General features: G+C 40.2%; 2 protein-coding genes across 2 annotated transcripts; both read right to left on the bottom strand.

Moving 5' to 3' along the window:
- Positions 1 to 257: 257 nt before the first annotated feature.
- gpr141 (G protein-coupled receptor 141) lies at positions 258 to 2901 on the bottom strand. Its single transcript, XM_008276275.1, has 2 exons — positions 2674 to 2901; positions 258 to 2214 (listed from the first exon to the last, which is right to left on the bottom strand). Exon 2 carries the CDS (start codon positions 2212 to 2214, stop codon positions 1252 to 1254), a length of 963 nt encoding a protein of 320 aa, XP_008274497.1. The 5' UTR covers positions 2674 to 2901; the 3' UTR covers positions 258 to 1251.
- A 4715-nt stretch (positions 2902 to 7616) lies between these two features.
- Positions 7617 to 19668, bottom strand: pign (phosphatidylinositol glycan anchor biosynthesis, class N). The gene is made up of 29 exons (XM_008276274.1): positions 19379 to 19668; positions 18732 to 19005; positions 18405 to 18526; positions 17893 to 17991; positions 17493 to 17599; positions 17003 to 17127; positions 16710 to 16840; positions 16480 to 16599; positions 16351 to 16391; positions 16182 to 16241; positions 15901 to 15993; positions 15026 to 15081; positions 14595 to 14673; positions 14318 to 14500; positions 14056 to 14195; positions 13049 to 13148; positions 12749 to 12841; positions 12217 to 12308; positions 11603 to 11708; positions 11416 to 11524; positions 11086 to 11188; positions 10866 to 10968; positions 10288 to 10374; positions 10010 to 10065; positions 9334 to 9409; positions 9001 to 9074; positions 8627 to 8669; positions 8454 to 8506; positions 7617 to 8306 (listed from the first exon to the last, which is right to left on the bottom strand). The coding sequence occupies exons 2-29, from the start codon at positions 18956 to 18958 to the stop codon at positions 8183 to 8185; spliced, it is 2802 nt and encodes a 933-aa protein (XP_008274496.1). The 5' UTR covers positions 18959 to 19005; positions 19379 to 19668; the 3' UTR covers positions 7617 to 8182.
- Between the last annotated feature and the right edge of the window lie 189 nt (positions 19669 to 19857).

The following is a 19857-nucleotide window of genomic DNA, read 5'->3' as shown; positions in this document are numbered from 1 at the left end:
TTCATGAAGCGACACATTGGATGGCGCCACCATAGCCCTGTCATTAGATCGATTTACTAAACAAACTCAAACTAGGGTGGGGATGTTAAACAGTAACCCAGCGCCATAAAAACTAAAAGGAAAAGATCACCAGGTGTGTGTGTGTGTGTGTGGTTGTGTGTCTGTGTCAGGCAGGACCTCTAACGTCACCTCCGAGGGCAGAACGTAGCAGATACAAGAGGTCTGAGGTAATGTTTCACAAAATAATGGGGGAGCGGTAATGATTTCAGATATTTATTTCTCTTCTTAGCTATGAAGCCAAACACTTGAGCTATGCACACAGGGGTTAAGTGTTAGCAAATACAGTGAAATGTATTTAGTTGTCATTTCCACTCCCTTCAGTTGAAGGCAGGTGATTAAAAATAAATCCATAATCTTGGAGTACATTTCACAAATTCCAAGTTTGAACCCTTTGTAGTATAAGCACAGACCAGCAGGTGGCAGGAGTTCATTCATTTTGAGTCCAAAGCAGATGGCGGTGTACAGTCCAGCGAAGTGTCTCCAGTAATTTGATTCATCTGCTGTTTGACTTTGGCTGTCACATGTCACATAATTTCTCTCCTCGTGTTTTTTTTTTTTAACCCTCTATGGACAACTTAATTATCAAAGAAGACAAAAAATATATAAAATAATAACATTATTAGTATCTAAAACATAGAAGCCCAGTTTAAAGAGTTGCATCATTTAGAAACATTTTGAAAACCTACATGGCACAGCAGCAATAGAGGCAATCAAGCAGAACGGAGGATCTGTCAAATAACCAAAACAATAAGCTATACAAACTAAAGAAAACTGACAACAGCTCAAAAAGGCCCTTAAATAGGCACTAAGAAAGATTATTTTGTTTAAGTTTTGCTCCCAAGGTTCATTGTTCAAAAAAACTCTCAAAGAAATAGTGATATATTTTCAAAAATTAGAAGTATTCTAATAGTACTAAATGTATGTCTTAAGGATTTTTGCTCACCTTTTCCATTTGTGTGTTTTAATTCATTCTAATCTTTGTAAATGTTTGTTTGTATGCTATTTTTGGACAGTTGTTCCGATATCAAGTTGTCAGCGGTTGTGGAGCAGTAACAAAAATAAAGATGGGCAAAGTGAATCACGCCCCCCAAAAAATGTAAATGGGGTCTCTTGAAAGCCCCCTCTATACACACACACACACACACACACACACACACACACCCACGCATGCATTCATCATACCTACAGTTTTCATATAGCCCTTCCTAACAAGCATACGTTGCAAGTTCTCCTCCCCAAGAAGGTGAGCATGTCCAAACAGTTGAAAGTGGTAAAACTCAGAAACACCTCATTAACATTCTGCAAATGAATGTGCTCCAAATAGTACAGCCGGAAAAGGTGGTAGGGAATGAAGCACGCCACCATGACTAGGGCGAAGCACAGGCTCTTCAGCTGAGCCCCGAAGTCCTGCTGAGAGGTGCATCCCTGGCGATGCTTCTTGTATAAAACCCACAGGACGTTGGCTTGCAGGGCTGTCAACACGACCGCCACCACTATGATCAATGTGCTTATGATGTAGTTGGCCGCCTTAGCAGACTCTATGTTGTCCCCAAACCTGAAGCAACGTTTGGTGTCATCAGTTTTGTTGTCATCAGTTTTGTTGCCATTATTATTTTTTTTGCCATAGGAAAAATGGATGATACAGGGGACCATGACCAGCACAGCGATCCACACCAAAGCGCTTAAAATGAATGCGTGAATTCTCTGGAAGTAAGCCAACCGGTCAGCTTTGTGGTAGAAAGTCAACAGCCGGGTGATGAGAATGATCACATAGAAAACAAAAGACATGTACATGTGGATGTGGATCATGCCGCTGACCATTTTGCACCACCCATGGCTCAGGCTCCACTGGCTAGTTGCGTAGTAGTACATTCGGAAGGGCACCGTGAGGAGGAAGATGAAGTGGGCAAAGATGAGGTTGAGTACAGCGATGGAGGTGGTGGAAGTTGCGCTGGATTTCATGACGTGCACCATCAGGCTCAGGCTAATGGTGCCGCAGAGCAGAACCACAGAGTAGATGACTAGGAGCACTGTGTGGTAGTCATCCTGGTCTTTCGGATCACTCGGGGACATGGAGGTTTGGGGTACGGAGGTCATGGACAACGTGGAATTTATGGCCGTGGATAGTGTGCTCTGGGCAACTGTAGAAGTCATCTTAAAGAGAACAAAGGAAGGGAAGAGGTGAGAGGGAGACACATCATAAATAAAAGAGAGACATGAAGAATCAGTGAAAAAGAAAAAAGGTGTAAAAGAGAAAAAGGGTAGAGACAAAACACAAGTCAGGAAAACTCAGCTCTGCACTGCACATTATATCCACCTTCTTTACTGCTGCTATATCTTGGCTACGTTTGACCACAAAATACCAGTCACTAACCACAATATAATTATAGTCTGCCTTCTTGTATATCTTCAAGTAGCTTACCTACGGTTAGTTTAACAGGAAACAAGACTACAACACACCAAGTACCTCAATTTGAAGAAACTAAAATGAAAAATTACAGCTTTTTCAAGGGTTGAGAAGTACAGATGACTGTTGTTGACCATGTAATTATTACCAAAAGAACAATGCTACAGTGGAAATTGCCGCACTGCAACGTTTAACAACTGACTTACCTTTGGTCAAGGAAGAAGTGGCTGCCGAGTGCGCGTACACATCAAAATAAGGCATTGAAGGAAGTGTCTGCCCTCTACATTAGTAGTTCAGTGTTGGCGATCGCGGGAAAAGTTCTGCATCTGAGACAAAAAAAAAAAAAGAAGAAAAATGTAGCTGTCTCTGTTTCTGCTTGCGTGACTGGGTGTGTTCAAAGTTGAATGTGTAATAATTAGGGGAAGCGAAGGTTATGAAAATGAAATGTTTGTCTGTGTGTGTTGTGAGAAGCTAACGTCCTCTTTTGCATACTGGCTGCTTGTGTTCTGTCAGAAACAGGAGGTGACTGCAAGCCCATGTCAGTTCAACCACAAAGCTGGTTGCTTCCTCCTTCTGGTCACCCCTATATAACTCCGATTACTTTGCATCTGCACTTAATGGTAAAATACAGACAATGTGATGTGATACTGTGCACAGAGGGGGGTTGCTTCTAGCTTCCTGGATTTAGAGGATAAAGGTTGTAGGGTGCAGCACATCTCTACTGATATACATCTTTCCTATTATATTACCAGGGAAGTAACAGCTTTATAAAATATGGAAGTACTCTTCATTCATCTGTATCAAAAAAAAAAAAAAAGAAGAAGAAGAAAAAGAATGCATGACTTTTTTTAAAAATCTCTTTTTCTCTGAATGATTCAGATATCAGTAAGGTAGCCTCAGTCAACACAACGCTTTATCAGTTGACTGTCAACACTGTCTTGACAAATTCAAAAGAAGTGAGCCAGGATGTGGTGATGTTAACTGTGATGTTGACAGATGTGTTACTCTGGTGAACATTGCAGCAAGTCAAATGAGACATATACCGCAACTGTGGCTAATTATTAGGGATGACTTTGCGACTTTGAGTCCTCAATTGAACTAAAAAATAAATAAATAAATAAAACATTAATTACAGACAGTTATTATCTACTTTCATATTGAGGAAACACCTCGCTGCATTTCCCAACACCAGGAAGTAGAAAAAAAGCCTTTGTAATTACCCTTGCCACAAATGTGACACCAAGTTTCAGCAATTCATAGAAAAGAGTAGTCAGTATATGCAGCAAACACTTGCTTATGTTATTAACCTCTATTCATGTTTTATTGGTAGATTGTTGTTTTTGTTTTTTTTTTAGCAGCAATCCAGTTCTTAGTGTTCAGACAGTTAGATTAACCAAGGAGTTTCCAAAAACAAACCGCAGTGCTCGTGTGGGCCGCTCTGTAACCAAACTCTCAGGGCAACCGGGTATTTTTTTTCTAGAGCATCTGGTCTGTAGTTGCTTTAACCCTTTATAGGTCACTCCTTGAAATACTTGGAAAATGAAAATGTTTTTGAAGAATATTTCAAGTTATTTTTACTTTTGTGACTTAAATTTATTTTTTTTTAAATGTTGCAAATCTACAGTTTTAAAAAAAGAATGTATAATAAACAAAAGAAACAGTGACAAACTGCAAAAAACATTTATTTAGAAGCTTTTTAATTTGAGGTGATAATACTTACACAACCAGTAACGAAGTATTTTTAAAATGCTTGGCCAGTTCATTTAGTACCATTTTTCTTGGGGTAGTGGTATTAGTGGCACTAATCTCAAAAACTAAATCAAAGTGCACATGGTTCTTCAACCTCAAGAAGCGGCACAGGGTGGACATATTGAACATCTATGAAAGTTACCAAATGTGGTCACTTGCCCTATAAAGGGTTAAGGACATCTGGTGAGTTTTCTTTCACTTTCTCTGTAGTTTTAATAAGTCTAACACATACCTATGGCTACCTACTTGTTATAGCAAAGACTACAATAGTTAGTTTAAAAATGGAAATTGATGGGTTTTGGTTTTTTTTTGACACATTTGGACACCCAAACATTTGATCATCTTTGAAACAGTATCTACAGAGAAAGGTGTGGCAAAAAACATCTTTATCAGTCATTTAGTGAACAAAAAATATCAATAGGTATGATAGTCTTCTGTGGAAAAAGCCTCAGAACTACTACTGCCTGTTGTAGTAGAAAAAAATAATAATAATTCACAAATGTCCACTGTTACGATCCAGTCTCTAGGGTTAGCTGGCACCAGGGGCCATAACATCCACCAGTCTGTGATTTCACCTTGCTCAAGTTTTTGACCTTCTTCAATGCAAAATTACTTCAGTTTAAGATGTTTGAGGGTTTTCGTGCAAGTACAGCCCATTTCAAATGCTCCCATAGCATTTCAGTAGGATTCAAATTTGTGCTACCTTTCTTGTGCCATTTTGTAACTCTCTGTTTCTTCTTTCTTAAGCCATTCCTTGGCGGATTTGCAAAATTTGCTTTGGATCATTGTCCTGTTAACAGGTCCGCTCCCAGTTCAACTTCAACTTTCTGCCAGATGGCTTCACATTATTTTCAAGCACTCTTTAATACGATGCAGAATTTATAGATGAATAAATGACAGCAAGCTGCCCGGTCCCAGAGGCAGTGAAATAATGCAGAAGCATAACATTACCACCACCAAGCTTCAAAGTGGGTATGAGCTTGTTTTCCTGAAAAGCTGTCTCTCATCTCCACTAAACATGTCTCCCCTTACTGTGGCCAAACAACTGTTTTTTGTCTGTCTAGAGCATTTTATTGGGCTGCACGGTGCACCGTTGCCTCACAGGTAAAAGATCCCCGGTTTGCGTCCCGCTAGGACGCCTGGCAACTTTCTGCATGGAGTTTGTATGTTCTCCCTGTGCAGTATGGGTTCTCCAGCTTCCTCCCACCGACCAAAGACATGCTGAGGTTAATTGGTGATTCTAAATTGTCCTTAGGTGTAAAGGTGACTGTGCTTGTTTGCCTGTAAGTGTAGCGCTGTGATAGACTGGCAACCTGTCCAGGGTGTCCTCTGTCTTCACCCTGAGTCGGCTGGGATAGACTCCAGCCCCTTGTGACCCTAGCAAGGATGGATGGATGGATTGAACACTTTTTTCCAAAAGACGTGGGGCCTCATGTACAAAGATTTGCGTGGATTTCATACTGAAACCTGGCGTACGCTTCAATCCAGAAAATTGCCTAAGCACAAAAAAATCCAGATGAACGAAAGTGAGCACATACCTATATCCAAGCACATTTCCTTTGTACATCTCATTCAGTGTGGAATTGACCGCACATGTTGGAGTATCAGACTCCTCCCTCTCCATGCCCCTGATTTAAATATGCAAATTAGTATAAACAGGGCTGACAGGTGGATTCCCCTCACTGCAGGATCAGATAAAAGTAACAAGGATGAGCTCACCCCTTTTGAGCAGAGAGTCACGGCTATTGTGGGTGACACTGCTTTTCACAGGGGTGGTGGGAGCACACGTGGGTCACTCGGATCACCTCCAAGGTAAATATATATTGTGTAACTCACAAATTTATCCATTATATCGGTCATACAATAATCTGCTCACAGCCAAACAAGATACAGGTTCTTGCATAATCATGCCAGGATATCAAAGAGGAAGTCAAAGACTTTGTCTCATGTTGAATTACTCAGTTTATTATTTTCAAACAGACAATGAGTCAGGAGAAGACTGTGAGACGCAGTCCCAGCCTCGTATCACAGAGCCGGAGGATTCCTCCAGCCTCCCTGGCATCAGCTGATTCTCCAGTCCACCGCAACAGCCAGCTGCTGATACACGCACATGCTTAGTGCGTGTCAGGGGTATTAATATTAGGACAATTAAATGATTTACTTACCTAGAAGCCACCCATCCTGCACCGGGCCGTCTTGTAGCTTGTTCCCAACCATGCTGTTGGTCAGAATGAATGAGTCGTGTGTTGATCCAGGCCACCTCGCAACAATGTTACTTAAATACATTTGCGCATCACAGATGATCTGCACATTGATGGAATGAAAATGCTTCCTGTTTACATAAACAAATGCATCTTGTGATGGTGCCTTTATAGCAATGTGTGTGCAGTCGATAGCTCAGATTCCATTAGGAAAACCGGCCTTTGCTGCAAATTGCACTTTTATGTCGTCCTGTTCAACTGCAGTGTGGGAATTTGATATATCTGGCTGACATTCGGATGGTTCCATCCCACACAGCTGGCACGGCTCGGCTTCGTGTCGACTGGCACAGTCCCGATCGGTCGGCTAGCTCCCTCTGAAATGACCCTATGGCTAGGAAGCCCAGTGTGGTCAGCACCTGTACGGGCACAGGTAGAACATGGCTCCAGGCCGTGTTGCGCTCTAATAATGACCGCAGTTCTGCGCACAGTTCTAAGAGGATTGCCCTCGGGAACCTAAAGCAGCTGATGAGCCAGTCAGGTTTTCCTCTCAGTCTCTGAAAACCCGTTCTCTTGGCACTGCTCCATTGGTAATATCCTCCAACAGTGCCAAAGCTGCCATTGTTGTTAACGGTATCTTCTGCACCATTTTTCGCATACTTTTAAATCCAATCATCTGATTGCAAACACCTGGGTGTGCTAATTGTTCATCTGTGTATCTCTGATGTGCATATCACTTTGAGAAATGACATTTATTTTATTTTTTTTACAGTATTAGCAGTTTCGCAGCATCACCTCAAAGTGTCACCAATGGCTCAAAAGCAATAGAAACGTGCATACGCCAGTCAAGAAGTTGTCGTGGAGGAACGCACATTTCCACGATCATTTCACTCTTGTTACATCTGAACGTAAGTGTGGAAAAGTGCGTACGCCAAGTTTTTGTGCGTACGTACCCTTTGTGCATTGGGCCCCTGGTCCTTGCATCTATGTTCCTGAGCAAACTGTAATGCTCCAGTGTTCTCTTTGGAAAGCAAAGGCTTTTTCCTGCCATGCATCTTATGCAGGTCAAATATGTCTCTTTATGATTGCAGATGCAAGTACTAAGAGCTGAGTGAGTTAACTGCAGTGTAACTCACTCAACCTCAAGTGTTTCCTAGTTAAAATATAAAGAAAAAGTGCAATAAAGCTACATGAAGCACACATTTCTGTTTCACCACTTAACTTTTATTGGTACATATCTAGTTAAAAGTTCAGTTTCAAAAACAGCCCTTCACCTTTTACACAAGAATGCATTACAGGCAGCTTCACAGGAATTAGTGCACATTCTTACAGAATAGGGTTATGAAGTCACCCTTCTTCAGTGGATCGTAAATCGGCAGCTTTGGCAAAGACTTGATTCACAGTCAAATATTCAAGTAGCTTTAGTCAGAATCATCAATGATCAATGCAAAAACAATGTGCTTGTAACAGAGAGTGTATTTGTACAAAATAAAAAGAACAAACGTACTGTGCAAAAGACTTTGGCCACTATGAAACATGTCCCTTTAAAAGTATAGCACAGTACTCTGTACTCTGTAGTATACAGTGACCTACAACAATATCCCACATCTTATCCTATCTCATCTTATGACACCCAGGTTTTTTTTTTTTTAATTTTTAAATATGAGACAACATACATGAAACCGGTGTTAAAAAAAAGTTAAATAAATACTAAGTATTTGGATTAGTTAGCCTATGTATGTAAACATCAAACTACAAACACATTTCTTTATGGGAAGTGCATCTTGGATCTCCGCCACAAAATGAGCCTTTGTGAGGTGAGAATGTGTGTGACGACACTGAGCAACATCAGGAAGATCGTCATGGACATCACTATCACGTAGTGGCTGATGCTGCAACAGACAAAGACAGATTAACACGTTCAAGCGTAAAAGCATCAAATGGCGATACCACCAAAAAAGAAGGGTGAATGACTTTGTCAAGTTAATCATTAGTAATTAATTAAGACTTGCAAACCAAGCATTTCCTGGCTAATCTACCTTGTGCCAATGTCCAACCAGCTGCCATAGTCCTGCACCAGGAAGAAAAAGTGCTGGGGAAAGGGAGAGGGAGTTAAAATTTTATTATTCAAGGTCCACAGTGTACTCAACAGTCTGAAAGAGTGAAAGAAAAATCCTTAAAGGAAATAACATGAATGCCATAAACGTCTTACCAGGGCCATCAAGTCAGAGATAACCAGGACAATAAGGAACAAACTGGAATCATAGAACAGGAGACAAAGGAATGAAAACATCAGGATCAGTAACACGTGTTTACTTCATGCTCAGTTTGAACAGTAGATTCACACCATCTCCACACACAATGAAAAAAAATGTTGGCTTTGCATCATTTACTGTAGTTATCTGAGCTGACTCATGATGTAAGATTGATGTCTGACTCAAATTCAGTATAAAGGATGGACATCCTCAAAACCAGCAGAGAGGATCACACTAACAATCCAAGGTTTGTGACCAAACCAATGTCATGAGAGTTCAATACATTTGCTTTCACATGTATGTTGTTTTAAATGCTGCAGTGAAAGGTTACCTCCTTGATGAGAGCTGTGTTGCAACTTGGATGGTCTCAAATGTACACATTACTATGATGAATGGAATTATAACCTGCAAGAACAAAGGACAGCTTAAGAAAACGGAGGATTCCACAAATAAATTAATTAACTGAGAATGTTGACGGTAAAATTTCGGTCTCTTATAAATCCTAATTAGGCGCTGAAAAATGTTAGAACTTTGTGTTACAAAGGCAAGGCAAAACATATTCAAGCAAATTTCTCTGACAGATTAGAAACTAGATTAGTCACAATCTGCTTGACTACTTCCCCTTCTTGAAAACACTGTTTACCATTAAAAGAAAATACAGTACCTTCCACATCATCAGCCCTCCCATGATAAAGGGGTTAAAAACCGTGAGGAAACAATACACAGATGCTGGGTCAAAACTAGAAAAAAGGTAAAAGAAGCAGACAAAGTGATTACAGACAACACCAGACTGGAATCTTTAACTTTTGAGATCTATAGATTTCTTTTTGATCTTCAAGAGTTTTACGTTACACACGGACAAAGTGTATTCCGTACAGTGAAATACAATGGCACACCCTAAACAAGAGATCAGCTTCTCTATTAAATGCAAATGATGCACAGTCAGTATGTAATTTTTACAGGCCCTTTATTTCCTTCCTTGTTCAAATAAGATATGATTTATTGTCATTGTACAGAGTACAACTAAATGACAACAACAGATTTTGCATATCCCAGCTTGTTTGGAAGCTGGGGTCAGAATGCAACACACTGAGGCCACCCTGGATCTGATGGGGTTAAGTCTCTTACTCACAGCCAAACAGTGGCAGTTTATCACTCCTCCCCTGTGGTGACGCATTGCTAGTTATTTAAAAATAAAAGTCACACATCATCAACGAAACCAGACCGTCACTTCATCCTGACTGCACAAATACACACCAGCCACAGACTTCCTGCCATTTCGAACATGAACACACACACACACACAAGCATGTGCGTAGACATCACAAATATGTATTTACCTGTTAATGGACGCTATGTTTCCTGTCCCAAAGAAAGCAGTTATTATAAAAAATACCTGAAGAAAATGTACAGTCAAGAAAAGCTTTGAAGAATCGTTAAACTAATCAGTTAGGTTTCACTTCACACTTAAAAAAATAAAGTTACAGTTTTAAAAAAGATGATCTAATTTGATGGAGTTTGTCTTGAACAGCACCACAGCACTTCTTCTTGTGACAGTTAGGGATGCTATGTGCTTCAGCTACTGTTAATGTTCTGCAGATACTCTTAACAAGGATACAAAAAAATATGATCTTCGGATGTCGTCCAGTTTCAGTTGGCGGATCTTGGTGATGTCGATGTTTGCAGAGAAGTCAATAGTGGACAACTGAGGGTGAAACAAAAAAAACAGACATATTCCCTTAAACTCATTCACACACAGAAAAATACACGACAATAAACAGTCAGTATTGACACTAGTATGTACAGATGTCGAGCTTTGTGTGATCCAACTTCACAAATGACAGTATGGCACCACGAGTAAGGATTCGCTTCGTATGTTTTGGATTTTAAGAGTGGATAGGAAAAACACTGGAACACTTAGGCCAAATTATATGTTCTGCACACAAGAAAATAGAATTGCAAAAGCGCTTTTATGCAGCTGATAACATCGAGCAACTTAGATCACCATCTGTTTTCTATTTTAAAAAGGATTTTAAAAAAAAGAAGAGCTCATGGGTGTAAAAATAGATTTAATCTAAATTTAAAACAATCCTACAATAGATAGATTCACACTTTGAAATGTGCCTCTAAGGTCATTATGTGCGTCTAAGCCGCTCTGCTAATCTAAGTTTGGAAACATACACTCTAGCACTCTACCTCTTGCCTGCCGGAGACACCCTGAGCGAGCAAGGCCTCCTGTTCGATGTTGATCCACACAAACATTAACCAGGATAACACAGGGGGGAACAAGGCCTCTGACCTGGGTGGGAGAAAACAACAACATTAGAAACTGTGTTATTTTGTAGCTCTGCTGCACCAGTAAGTAAGTAATTGTTGATGTGTGTGTGTGTGTGTGTGCGTGTGAGAAATGCGTTACCCCGTGCTGAGCAGTAGGTATGTGGATGTGAGAGACAGAAATATGCTGAGGAGTCGATGGAAAAGACGGGTTGAGCTCAGCAAAGGAACCAATATAGAGGATACTGAGAAGAGAGAAGACACAGCAGAGGTGTGTTGGGGTTTAGACCCAGGAGGGCTTATATTACCAGAATTTGATTTATATCTTAAATATCTGATGAATATTCCGACACTGAACATAAGTGATATATCATCTATACCGCATAAATATAATTAGAACCACCGCAGGAATCTCTAAGATGTCGAACACGGGTAATTTCCCAGTATCTTGCGCTCACGTCCACCCACCTACCTAATGTGCTCCAGCTGATGATCTGATTAAGAAGCGGTAGACCCTGTTTCTGCTGCAGGCTGGAGTGCGTGAGGGATGGCACGTACGCACACACGGCCACGTGAAGCATCTGTTGAGTTTGGAATGTGATGAAGTATTTTTGGCAAATGCAGTGACACAATCACACCATAACACATGATGTGTTTACCTGAGCGACAAACTGCTTTCTGTCACTAGGGTGCAGAGGCGTCCTCTGTCGAGACGACCACAGGTAACAGGCTGAGGTGAAGAGAGTGAGCAGACCTGCACAGGTACTGAGCAAACAAACATCACATGTTGCTTTTTTTTTTGTTTGAAATACACGTTTTAAAGTCATGGAGGTTAATATTGCACACATACGTCGAGTAAAGCTGCTGCTGTTGCTATACTAGGCAGTTTATTTCTGTGAGATTCTGTTTTTAACTTCTCCACTATCAAATTTCTAGTCATTTTTTTTAGGAGAAAACAAAATAATGAGATTTTTAACGGGAAAACACATTGAAATACATTCAGTTTGCTTGTTATGGGGAGCTGTGCTCAAGGCTCCACATTTTTAATACATACACTGATGCTGGGAAATGTTTCTATTATTTCACAACATTGATTCCGACCATATTTCTATTTTGATTCCTAGCAAACAGCTTTTTCCACCCTGTAGGGATGTTTGATATTTCCTAACTAGAGAGAAATCACATATTTCCTGTAACTGACCTAACCTGTTTTGAATCTCACCGTCTGGTACATATTCTGATAAGTATAAAAGCAAATAAAGGAAGTACTCACACCAGATGGAGGTTAGGCTCTCTACCCACCACAGGCATCAGGGGGAAAGCAGCCAGACACAGACAGCCCAGAAACCAGCTCAGCGAGCGGAACTACACAACAACAGACAGTTAGTGTATTTGGTATTTGATACCACGCATGAACACATGTGCCAGAACAAGAAGCAAAATCTATATTTTGCAAAATGATCTTGTACCTGTTCTATCACAAAAAACTTTTTTTAAACATTCATCGTTGTGTATCGTTTGTAAAATTAATCATTTTCTTTATATTAATGTAATTATTCAAGAAGGAAAAGATACATTTAGGATTATCTGCAGCATATATCAAGTCCTGTAGCAACATTTGATTATAGAAACCTAAGAAAATGACTTGTATTAGCTTTAATCGCTGATGAAAGACAGAGTTTCTCCCATTGACAGACTTCCTGGAGACACACTTTTCCATAACCGTAAAGGTATGGAAATTAAAAACGGCATTTCTTTTCTTGGTGTAATGTGACTGCATGAGCCAGGCTTCGTAATGCAGTTACCTTGGCCTTGTGGTAAAGTCCTGACAGGAGGGGCCAGAGGGAGAGGACAACCAGGCCCACGGTCAGCATGGCGCGATGAAAGAAACTCACCACCTGGGGGCAGCAAAGACAAACAACCATCTAAGATACTGAGAAACATCATACTGTGCATGATGAACCCAACACATTGGTGAACAATTTGTAGTGTGTATGTGGAGGTCAGATAAAGGCTAATGAGTCATTTGTTACCAAAATACCGTAGCAGAAAGATGTTTTTTATATTCCTAAACAAGAAGACACAACAGACTTAAAGGCACCTACCAGTAGCTCAATTCCAAATGCCACCAGCACAAAATAGCCAAAACACTTCCACAGAGGCAGAGATGGAGCTGACCGAATCAAATCTGTTACAGTTCCGGACCTAAAATAGATTATTAATGAGATTAATTTTCCTGTGATAAAAGGGGGGGAGAAAAAAAAACCCCCTGCCAAGACCATCCCTTTATCCATTTACTGAGAAGAAACATGAATGGATACATCAAAGAATGTAATTAACGCCTCACTACATGTGTGCCAGACATGCATGCAAATATGTACGAGGTAAATAACATCTGATGAAAAAGTGCTAATTCTTTTTGCCGTGGATGCGTTTTGATTTCTCTGTTTGTGTGTATGGTGTTTGGTGCACTATACTCTGAGAACAGCATACAGGAACTATGCAGTCGTCTTTAATTTTATTCACACCCTTCCATTAAAGGAAAGGCAAAATTCACAATCGTAACTCAAATAACTAGAAACTGAAAAAAATAATAATAAACAACAATTTGCTAAATTATAAGTTAGTGGAATAAGACATTGCTTTTGAATTGTGGTTGAAAAGAATAATTCAAAAAAACAAACAAAACTTTCCTGGACAAATTAGAGCACTTTGCTGATGAGCAGTGGACCAAAATCAAAATACCTGTCAACAGGTGCAGAAGTCTGATTGAGAGTTAAAGAGAACACTTGATTGCAGTGATTGGCTCAAAGTGTTGTTCAACAAATTATTAGTTTATGGGTCTCATCATGCTTGTTTGCTTGTTTTTTGTGTTGTTGTTTTTAAATATTTCTGCTGAACCACAACTCAAAAGCAATCTGATGATTTTCATTAAATCTTTATTTATTAATAATTTTGTCAGTTTCAACTTATTTCAGTGACAGCTGTTTTTATCCTTCTTTAACGGGAGGGTATGAATTCATTTGATGAATGAGTTGTTTGAACAGACGGCAATAAGACATGGTTTGTGTATCTGTCTAGCTTACAGATTTAAACCGTGTTTGCTACTCACTCTTTAAGAACAGAGTACCATACAGGGACGGGCAGCAGGCAGTAAATGTAGTAGGTAATGGGGCTCCTTTGGATAAGCAGGAATGCAGTGATCACCACTGCCACACACATGCACAGCCTCGCCAAGTTATGGTTGGGATTCTGCACACACAGAGGAGCAATACCGCCTTAACGAGACATTCGAGTTTCATAAGCCTGTTTTTCTGGAAGAAATCTTATGTAGCAAAGAAAGTGGAATTACGCTCTGCTGTGTGTGTCCCAACCTGTTTAGTGAGATTTGGGTGTCTGTGGAGGCTGGCGTGAGTCTTCAGTATGACTAAGACGACATATGAAGTCCAGCCTACAAATCCAAGCACCACGCTGCAACCCAGGAAGAACCTGTCGTAGGTGTGGTAGTAGACGAGGCCTTCCAGAGAGTAGGATATCAGAGACCGGCACAGAGAGATCTGACGAGAAACAGGAGAGCGGAAATCAAATGGGGTGCTCAGAAAAAAAAACCCTTACACAGAAAGTGCAGACTGTCTTTTCCCTGTTACTCACAGCATCGTTATACTTCTCCAGCTGAATCAGTATTCGGGCCTTGCGGGTGAATTCTGCTTGTTTTGACTCAGTCAGGACTCTGGGAAAACAGAGTAACAAAGCAATAAGAATTGGATAAATTGAATTTAAATGTGGTCTTGAATGTGTTGACCGTACAAGGGGAACATTCTTTGCCTTTGCACTTAGGCAGCAGCGAAAGTTAATCTAAACAATGCGTTGCAATGTCAGCAGCAGAATCTGGTGAAACATATTATATACTCATTTCTCGTTCATGTTACTTTACAAAATGCAACTTCTAGTCTACTCCCCCCACATTTTTACATGCTATAAACTGAGCATGACATGAGCACTTAGTAAACATGACACGCTATCATGAACAGTACATTCAATTTCTTCACTCAGTTGCTGTAAGTAAAAGTTATTGAACTTACTGATATGGAGTGAAGAGAAAAGACAAGGTTGTCTCCTTTTTCTGGCTCATTTTCATCTACAGAACAAAGAAACAAACAGTAAAAATGAGCTTTTATAGGAATACATTATGTCAACCTCTGTCCTGGAGATGATGGTAACTGAGGAAACTTTTCTATCAGTCTTGGTTTATTCTGACATTTTGTACATGCATGACTCAACTGCAACTCTTGGGCCACTGGATGCTGTTTACCACTCTGGACTAGTGTTATCATTGTTGACAAATGTATTCCTCATTATTGTGAGCCGTATGCTAAGGTTGGGTGGTCATCCCTTCCTATAGGTTGTGATAGACACTGAGTTTTATTCATTTATAAAGTTCTTAGTTTTTGTTTTTTTAACCTCCTTACATTACTTTACTGCTGTTGTTGAATACAGGCCCTCAGTAAATGCACTCAAATGATTGGATTACGTTTCAGGTGCTGGCTGTTGTTGCTGAACTTTGCTGAAATCTTTACTCACTGTGCACCTGCAACCTGGGGTAACCGGCAGAACAATCCCAGGTTTTATTTTTTGTTAATCTTTAAGGCAATTTGGGCTTCTAGTTTAATTTATACTACTTAAAACTGTCAACTTTTAAACTGGCTCAACTTGTTTTAAATCTTAATTGCTTTAGCTATTTTTAGGCTTCATTATTTTACTAATTTGCCTTTTTAATGTCTTTACTGCTAATTTTGTCTCAGTTTTCTTCAACTGCATCTTCTGTCTATTTGTGTCTTTGTTCAGCTGTGTCATAAATGAGGCCCCTGCCTTCAATGCGGCTCCAAGTTCAAGTAAAGCTTGATGTACAGTTACTAATCAACATGCCAGCTTGTAGGGAAGATGCATGCTGTCATACCTTGAACTGCTCCAGCACTTGAATAGCATTTGTGTACATGCTCTCTGCCTTGAACTGGTCACTGTTGTTAAGGTAGAGAAGCGGTAACACACCCTAAAGAGACACAAATACACATACAACCATGTCATAAAGTCTTTAAAAAAAAGGATTGTAATACGTTTGTTTTAAAAGAATGCTCAAAATCCATCCTTGACAACTTTGCGCTAAATAGTTACATATGACTTTGTAAGATGAAAATAACTAAAATCATTAAATTGTGCTTAATTTATCTCAAGACTTACAACCGAGTTAACGGGAATTGGTGCACCAATGAGAGAAGCCATGAGTGGAGCAATGTCAGCCTGCAAAGAAAAGCATAAAAATATAACAAAGCTTCCATGCAATTGGAATTTAGTCGTGCTAATTGATGACAGGAACATATTAAAAAAGTTCCCTTGCAAAGAGACTTACTTGATTGACGTCAACTCTGCGAAAGTGCTCCAATTTCCAATCTGGGAGACAGTAGGACAAATCAGGACAACACTTAGACTAAAAGCATATAGTGTAAAAATTGGGGGAAAAAAATTTGCTTGAGAGTACCTTGCAGGTACCCGTCATTGTACGGTTGGGGTTCCGTAACTTTCTGGGCATTACGAACGCCAGCTCCCCACACCACTAAAGGGGTGAGTGTCTCAGAGGGATGACCTGCACCGTGAGAACCTGGAGGCACACAAACATGGAAAAACAGCAGTGAATTTGTATGTTGCCAACATTATAATTTTTAAGAGGCAGGCGGCAAAAGGCAAAATGTACACAAAGAAGAGATTTACCCCAGTTTGTCATGCCATGATCAGAGGTGAACACATAGGCTGTTCGGCCATCATAACCAAAGAAGTCCTCCACCATGGAAACCAGCTCAGCCACACCGGTATCTACTAGACCGATATTGTCGAGGTATTCCCTGGACAAAGACAAAGTATAAGATAAAAATACTTCTTCATCAGCAAAGGTTGATTTAGAACAATTTGATGATTTGATTGAAAACTACATAATGTACAGTTAAATCAAAATTAATATGGAAGGAAAAACAAGAAAAAGTCCTGAGACTAAGTAACCTACTCACTGTGACATTGGTCTGTGAGCATGTCCATTAGTGTCAATACCCAGGAGATGCAAGAAGAAGACGTTCTTATCCTTGAGCAGACTGGCCTTCAGAGTGGAGTTAGACTTCGCTGACTGGAAGAAGGACTGTTACAAAAATTAAATATAATTTGTTAAATTAATTCAAGAAATCCATGTGCAAACCTTCATCAATTGCACTGGTGCAATTAAACATAAATTGTCCAATAACGTTTATAGCAGCCCTACTACAATCTATTGAAATGACCCCAAGTGGCTTCAGATTATGCTACATGAAAATGCATAACTTGAGCACAAAAAATACAAACATGGCATGTATACAACATATGTTTTATGTTGGTAAATGTTGTCCTAGTTATAGCAAAAGCTACAAGAGCACTTATTAAAAGATATTTATGTGGCTTAATCAGTTGTTATTATGTAATCATTTATCGCAGCAGCCATCTTTATTGTTTGTACTTTCACTCCCGTACTTTGACTTGAGTGAACACCCAGGTGTCCAGTCTGGATGCATCTGTGGAGGCAAAGTCCTCCTCCTGTGCTGGGTATGTGTGGGTATACACATGGTCTCCACTGGCACCTGGAGGAAGCAAAGCGAGAAATGAGATTCATTACAGTTAATGTTCATAGATGTTGTTCTGATATAATCCACACATTTAATTAGTAATGAGGACATAAAAAACAGAGACTATGAAAAACAAAAAGTTGTTATCCACTCATTTAAGTTAGTAAATTCATTTCTAAGATTAAATGTCTTATTTTTGATACACTCTTTATCTGTGACCTTTTTTGCTTTTGTATTGACTAGGGTAGTGGTTCTGTGTGCAATGTTTGTATGAGTGTGTGTTTGTGTGTGTGTGTGTGTGTGTGTACCTTTGGCAAACATGGGCAGGATATCAGGACTGCCCCAGCACCAGGTGTGTCTGCTCTCATTAAACACCGAGTCAAACTCTACAGGGTTCTCCTTCCAGCCTGGAAACATGCACAAACAAGAATACTCACATTCACAAACAGACACAACAGTAGAATCCCACACGGAGACATAGGGAATAAACCATCCATCCATTTGCTAAACACCCTTTATTCTGTGGAGGGTCACTTGCAGACTGGAGGCTATTCCAGGTGACACAGGGTGGAAGGCAGGCCACAGGTCACCAGTGCATCACAAGACCAACACAGTGAGATAGACAATCATGCCCACTCACTCTTACACCTACTGCATATCTCTGCACTGTGGGAGAAACCCGCAAAAAACCCATGCATGCACAGGGAGAACATACACACAGAAAGACCCCGGCTGACAAAACAGAAGAATATGAGGGCAAAATACAAACTGACTGTTCTAATATCCTTTTCTGTATACAGGAAACACAACATGCACCTACCTTTAGCAACTGCACTAACATCCTCATAGAAGCCCGCGATGAGAGCAACATGGCCAGGCCGAGACTCAGTAGGCACTCGTGTGTGTGACACGCCCCAGGTACCCGTGTTCTCTATTACACTCCTAATATTGGGAAACAAGCGCACAAACTCACATGAGCTCACACAAATGCAAGCTACTCAGGAGTTATGAACAAAGTATGAGAAAAGAGCAAGCACAACTACCACACTTCTACAATAAAGCACTGAAAATGCATAATCCTTTCTGCACTGGACTAATTAATATGCACAAAACACTCCATGCAAGAGCTTTACATCAGTTCTCTAACCTCAGGTATGGAGTCCTGGATGAGCCATTGGGGAGCAGGGTGAAGAGACTGTCTGCTCTGAGGCCATCGGCCACCACTAAAACCAGTCTGGAAGCAGGAGGTGCCAGAGGTGTGGACTGGGGTGTCATGCCATGCACCAGAGGAGAGGTGAAGTAAATGTCAAAGATGGAGAGGAAGAAGACCACGTGGACTGTCAGTCCAACCAGGAAGAAGGTGATCATCCTCATTTTGAGTGTCAACAGCACGCTGGCTCTGAAGAACAACTGTGGGCTTTCTTGAGATAGAAAGGGGGAGATTTTATTTGTTTTGGAGGTAAAGGAAAGTGAGAACAAGGAGACAGAGAAAGAAAGAGATACTAGAAATGACTGAGGCAAACAGAGACGTAGAGTAATACAGACTGTGGTGGTATTAGAAAGTTTTAGAATAATACAGACTGGTTAAGCCAAAGTGTGTGCCATGTAAAGACCGCTTAAAGGCAGGATTAACCCTTGTCCACCATATGTCATTAGCAAGGTGCAGCAGTAGTGACTTTATTTATTTACATCTTAACAGTCCTCCATTGTGCCAGCAGAGTGAGTGCTATTATTGTTAACAAGAGAATGACTTAGAAAATAGTTTACATCTCTAGGCCATACAATAAGTCTTACCTGCATGTATCGTCAGCGGAATATGACCATAACGACGGGGTACGTTGTCTTGTTAAAGAATGAATGGAAGCGCGGGACTAGTTTATCACTATCACACCCATTCACCTGTTAGACGCATTGATTTAGCTTCCACTTTTATCTCCATAGATGACCTATTACATATCCAGACAACTAAACAGATAAAGGCTCTGTTGCCCGAAACAAGATCAACGTAATCTTTAAGTGCGTACTTTTACAAAACCAACTGTCCGGCTTTCTAAGAAGATTACTACTACAATTCTGCACTTCCTTGTTGTGACTTGACCGATGACGTTTTTTTGCAACTGCATTGTGGGTAGTGTAGTTGAAGTACACTATATTTTCCGGCGAGCGACATACCTAGCTTAAAACGTTGTGAAAAATAAAAAAAACATTCAGTTTGGTTAAACTATTAGCATGATAGTGCAGTTTAATTGGGAACGGTTTTGTTTTTTAATTTG

This window comes from Stegastes partitus, unplaced genomic scaffold, assembly GCF_000690725.1.
Source record: "Stegastes partitus isolate 25-593 unplaced genomic scaffold, Stegastes_partitus-1.0.2 Scaffold68, whole genome shotgun sequence".
In the NCBI taxonomy this organism is placed as follows: domain Eukaryota; kingdom Metazoa; phylum Chordata; class Actinopteri; family Pomacentridae; genus Stegastes; species Stegastes partitus.
The sequence above is the reverse complement of the archived record's forward strand: the minus strand, read 5'-3'. Positions and strand labels throughout refer to the sequence as shown.

Bases quoted from the DNA above. Each gene is read 5' to 3' on its own strand.
- gpr141 (XM_008276275.1), bottom strand. From the start codon at position 2,214: ATGACTTCTACAGTTGCCCAGAGCACACTATCCACGGCCATAAATTCC.
- pign (XM_008276274.1), bottom strand. From the start codon at position 18,958: ATGAGGATGATCACCTTCTTCCTGGTTGGACTGACAGTCCACGTGGTC. The intron at 17,992-18,404 runs GTAGGTGCATGT...GCATGTTTCCAG, and splicing joins TGTTAGTGCAGTTGCTAAAG to GCTGGAAGGAGAACCCTGTA. The intron at 10,066-10,287 runs GTATCCTTGTTA...CATTTTCTTCAG, and splicing joins TCCGAAGATCATATTTTTTT to GTATTTTTTATAATAACTGC.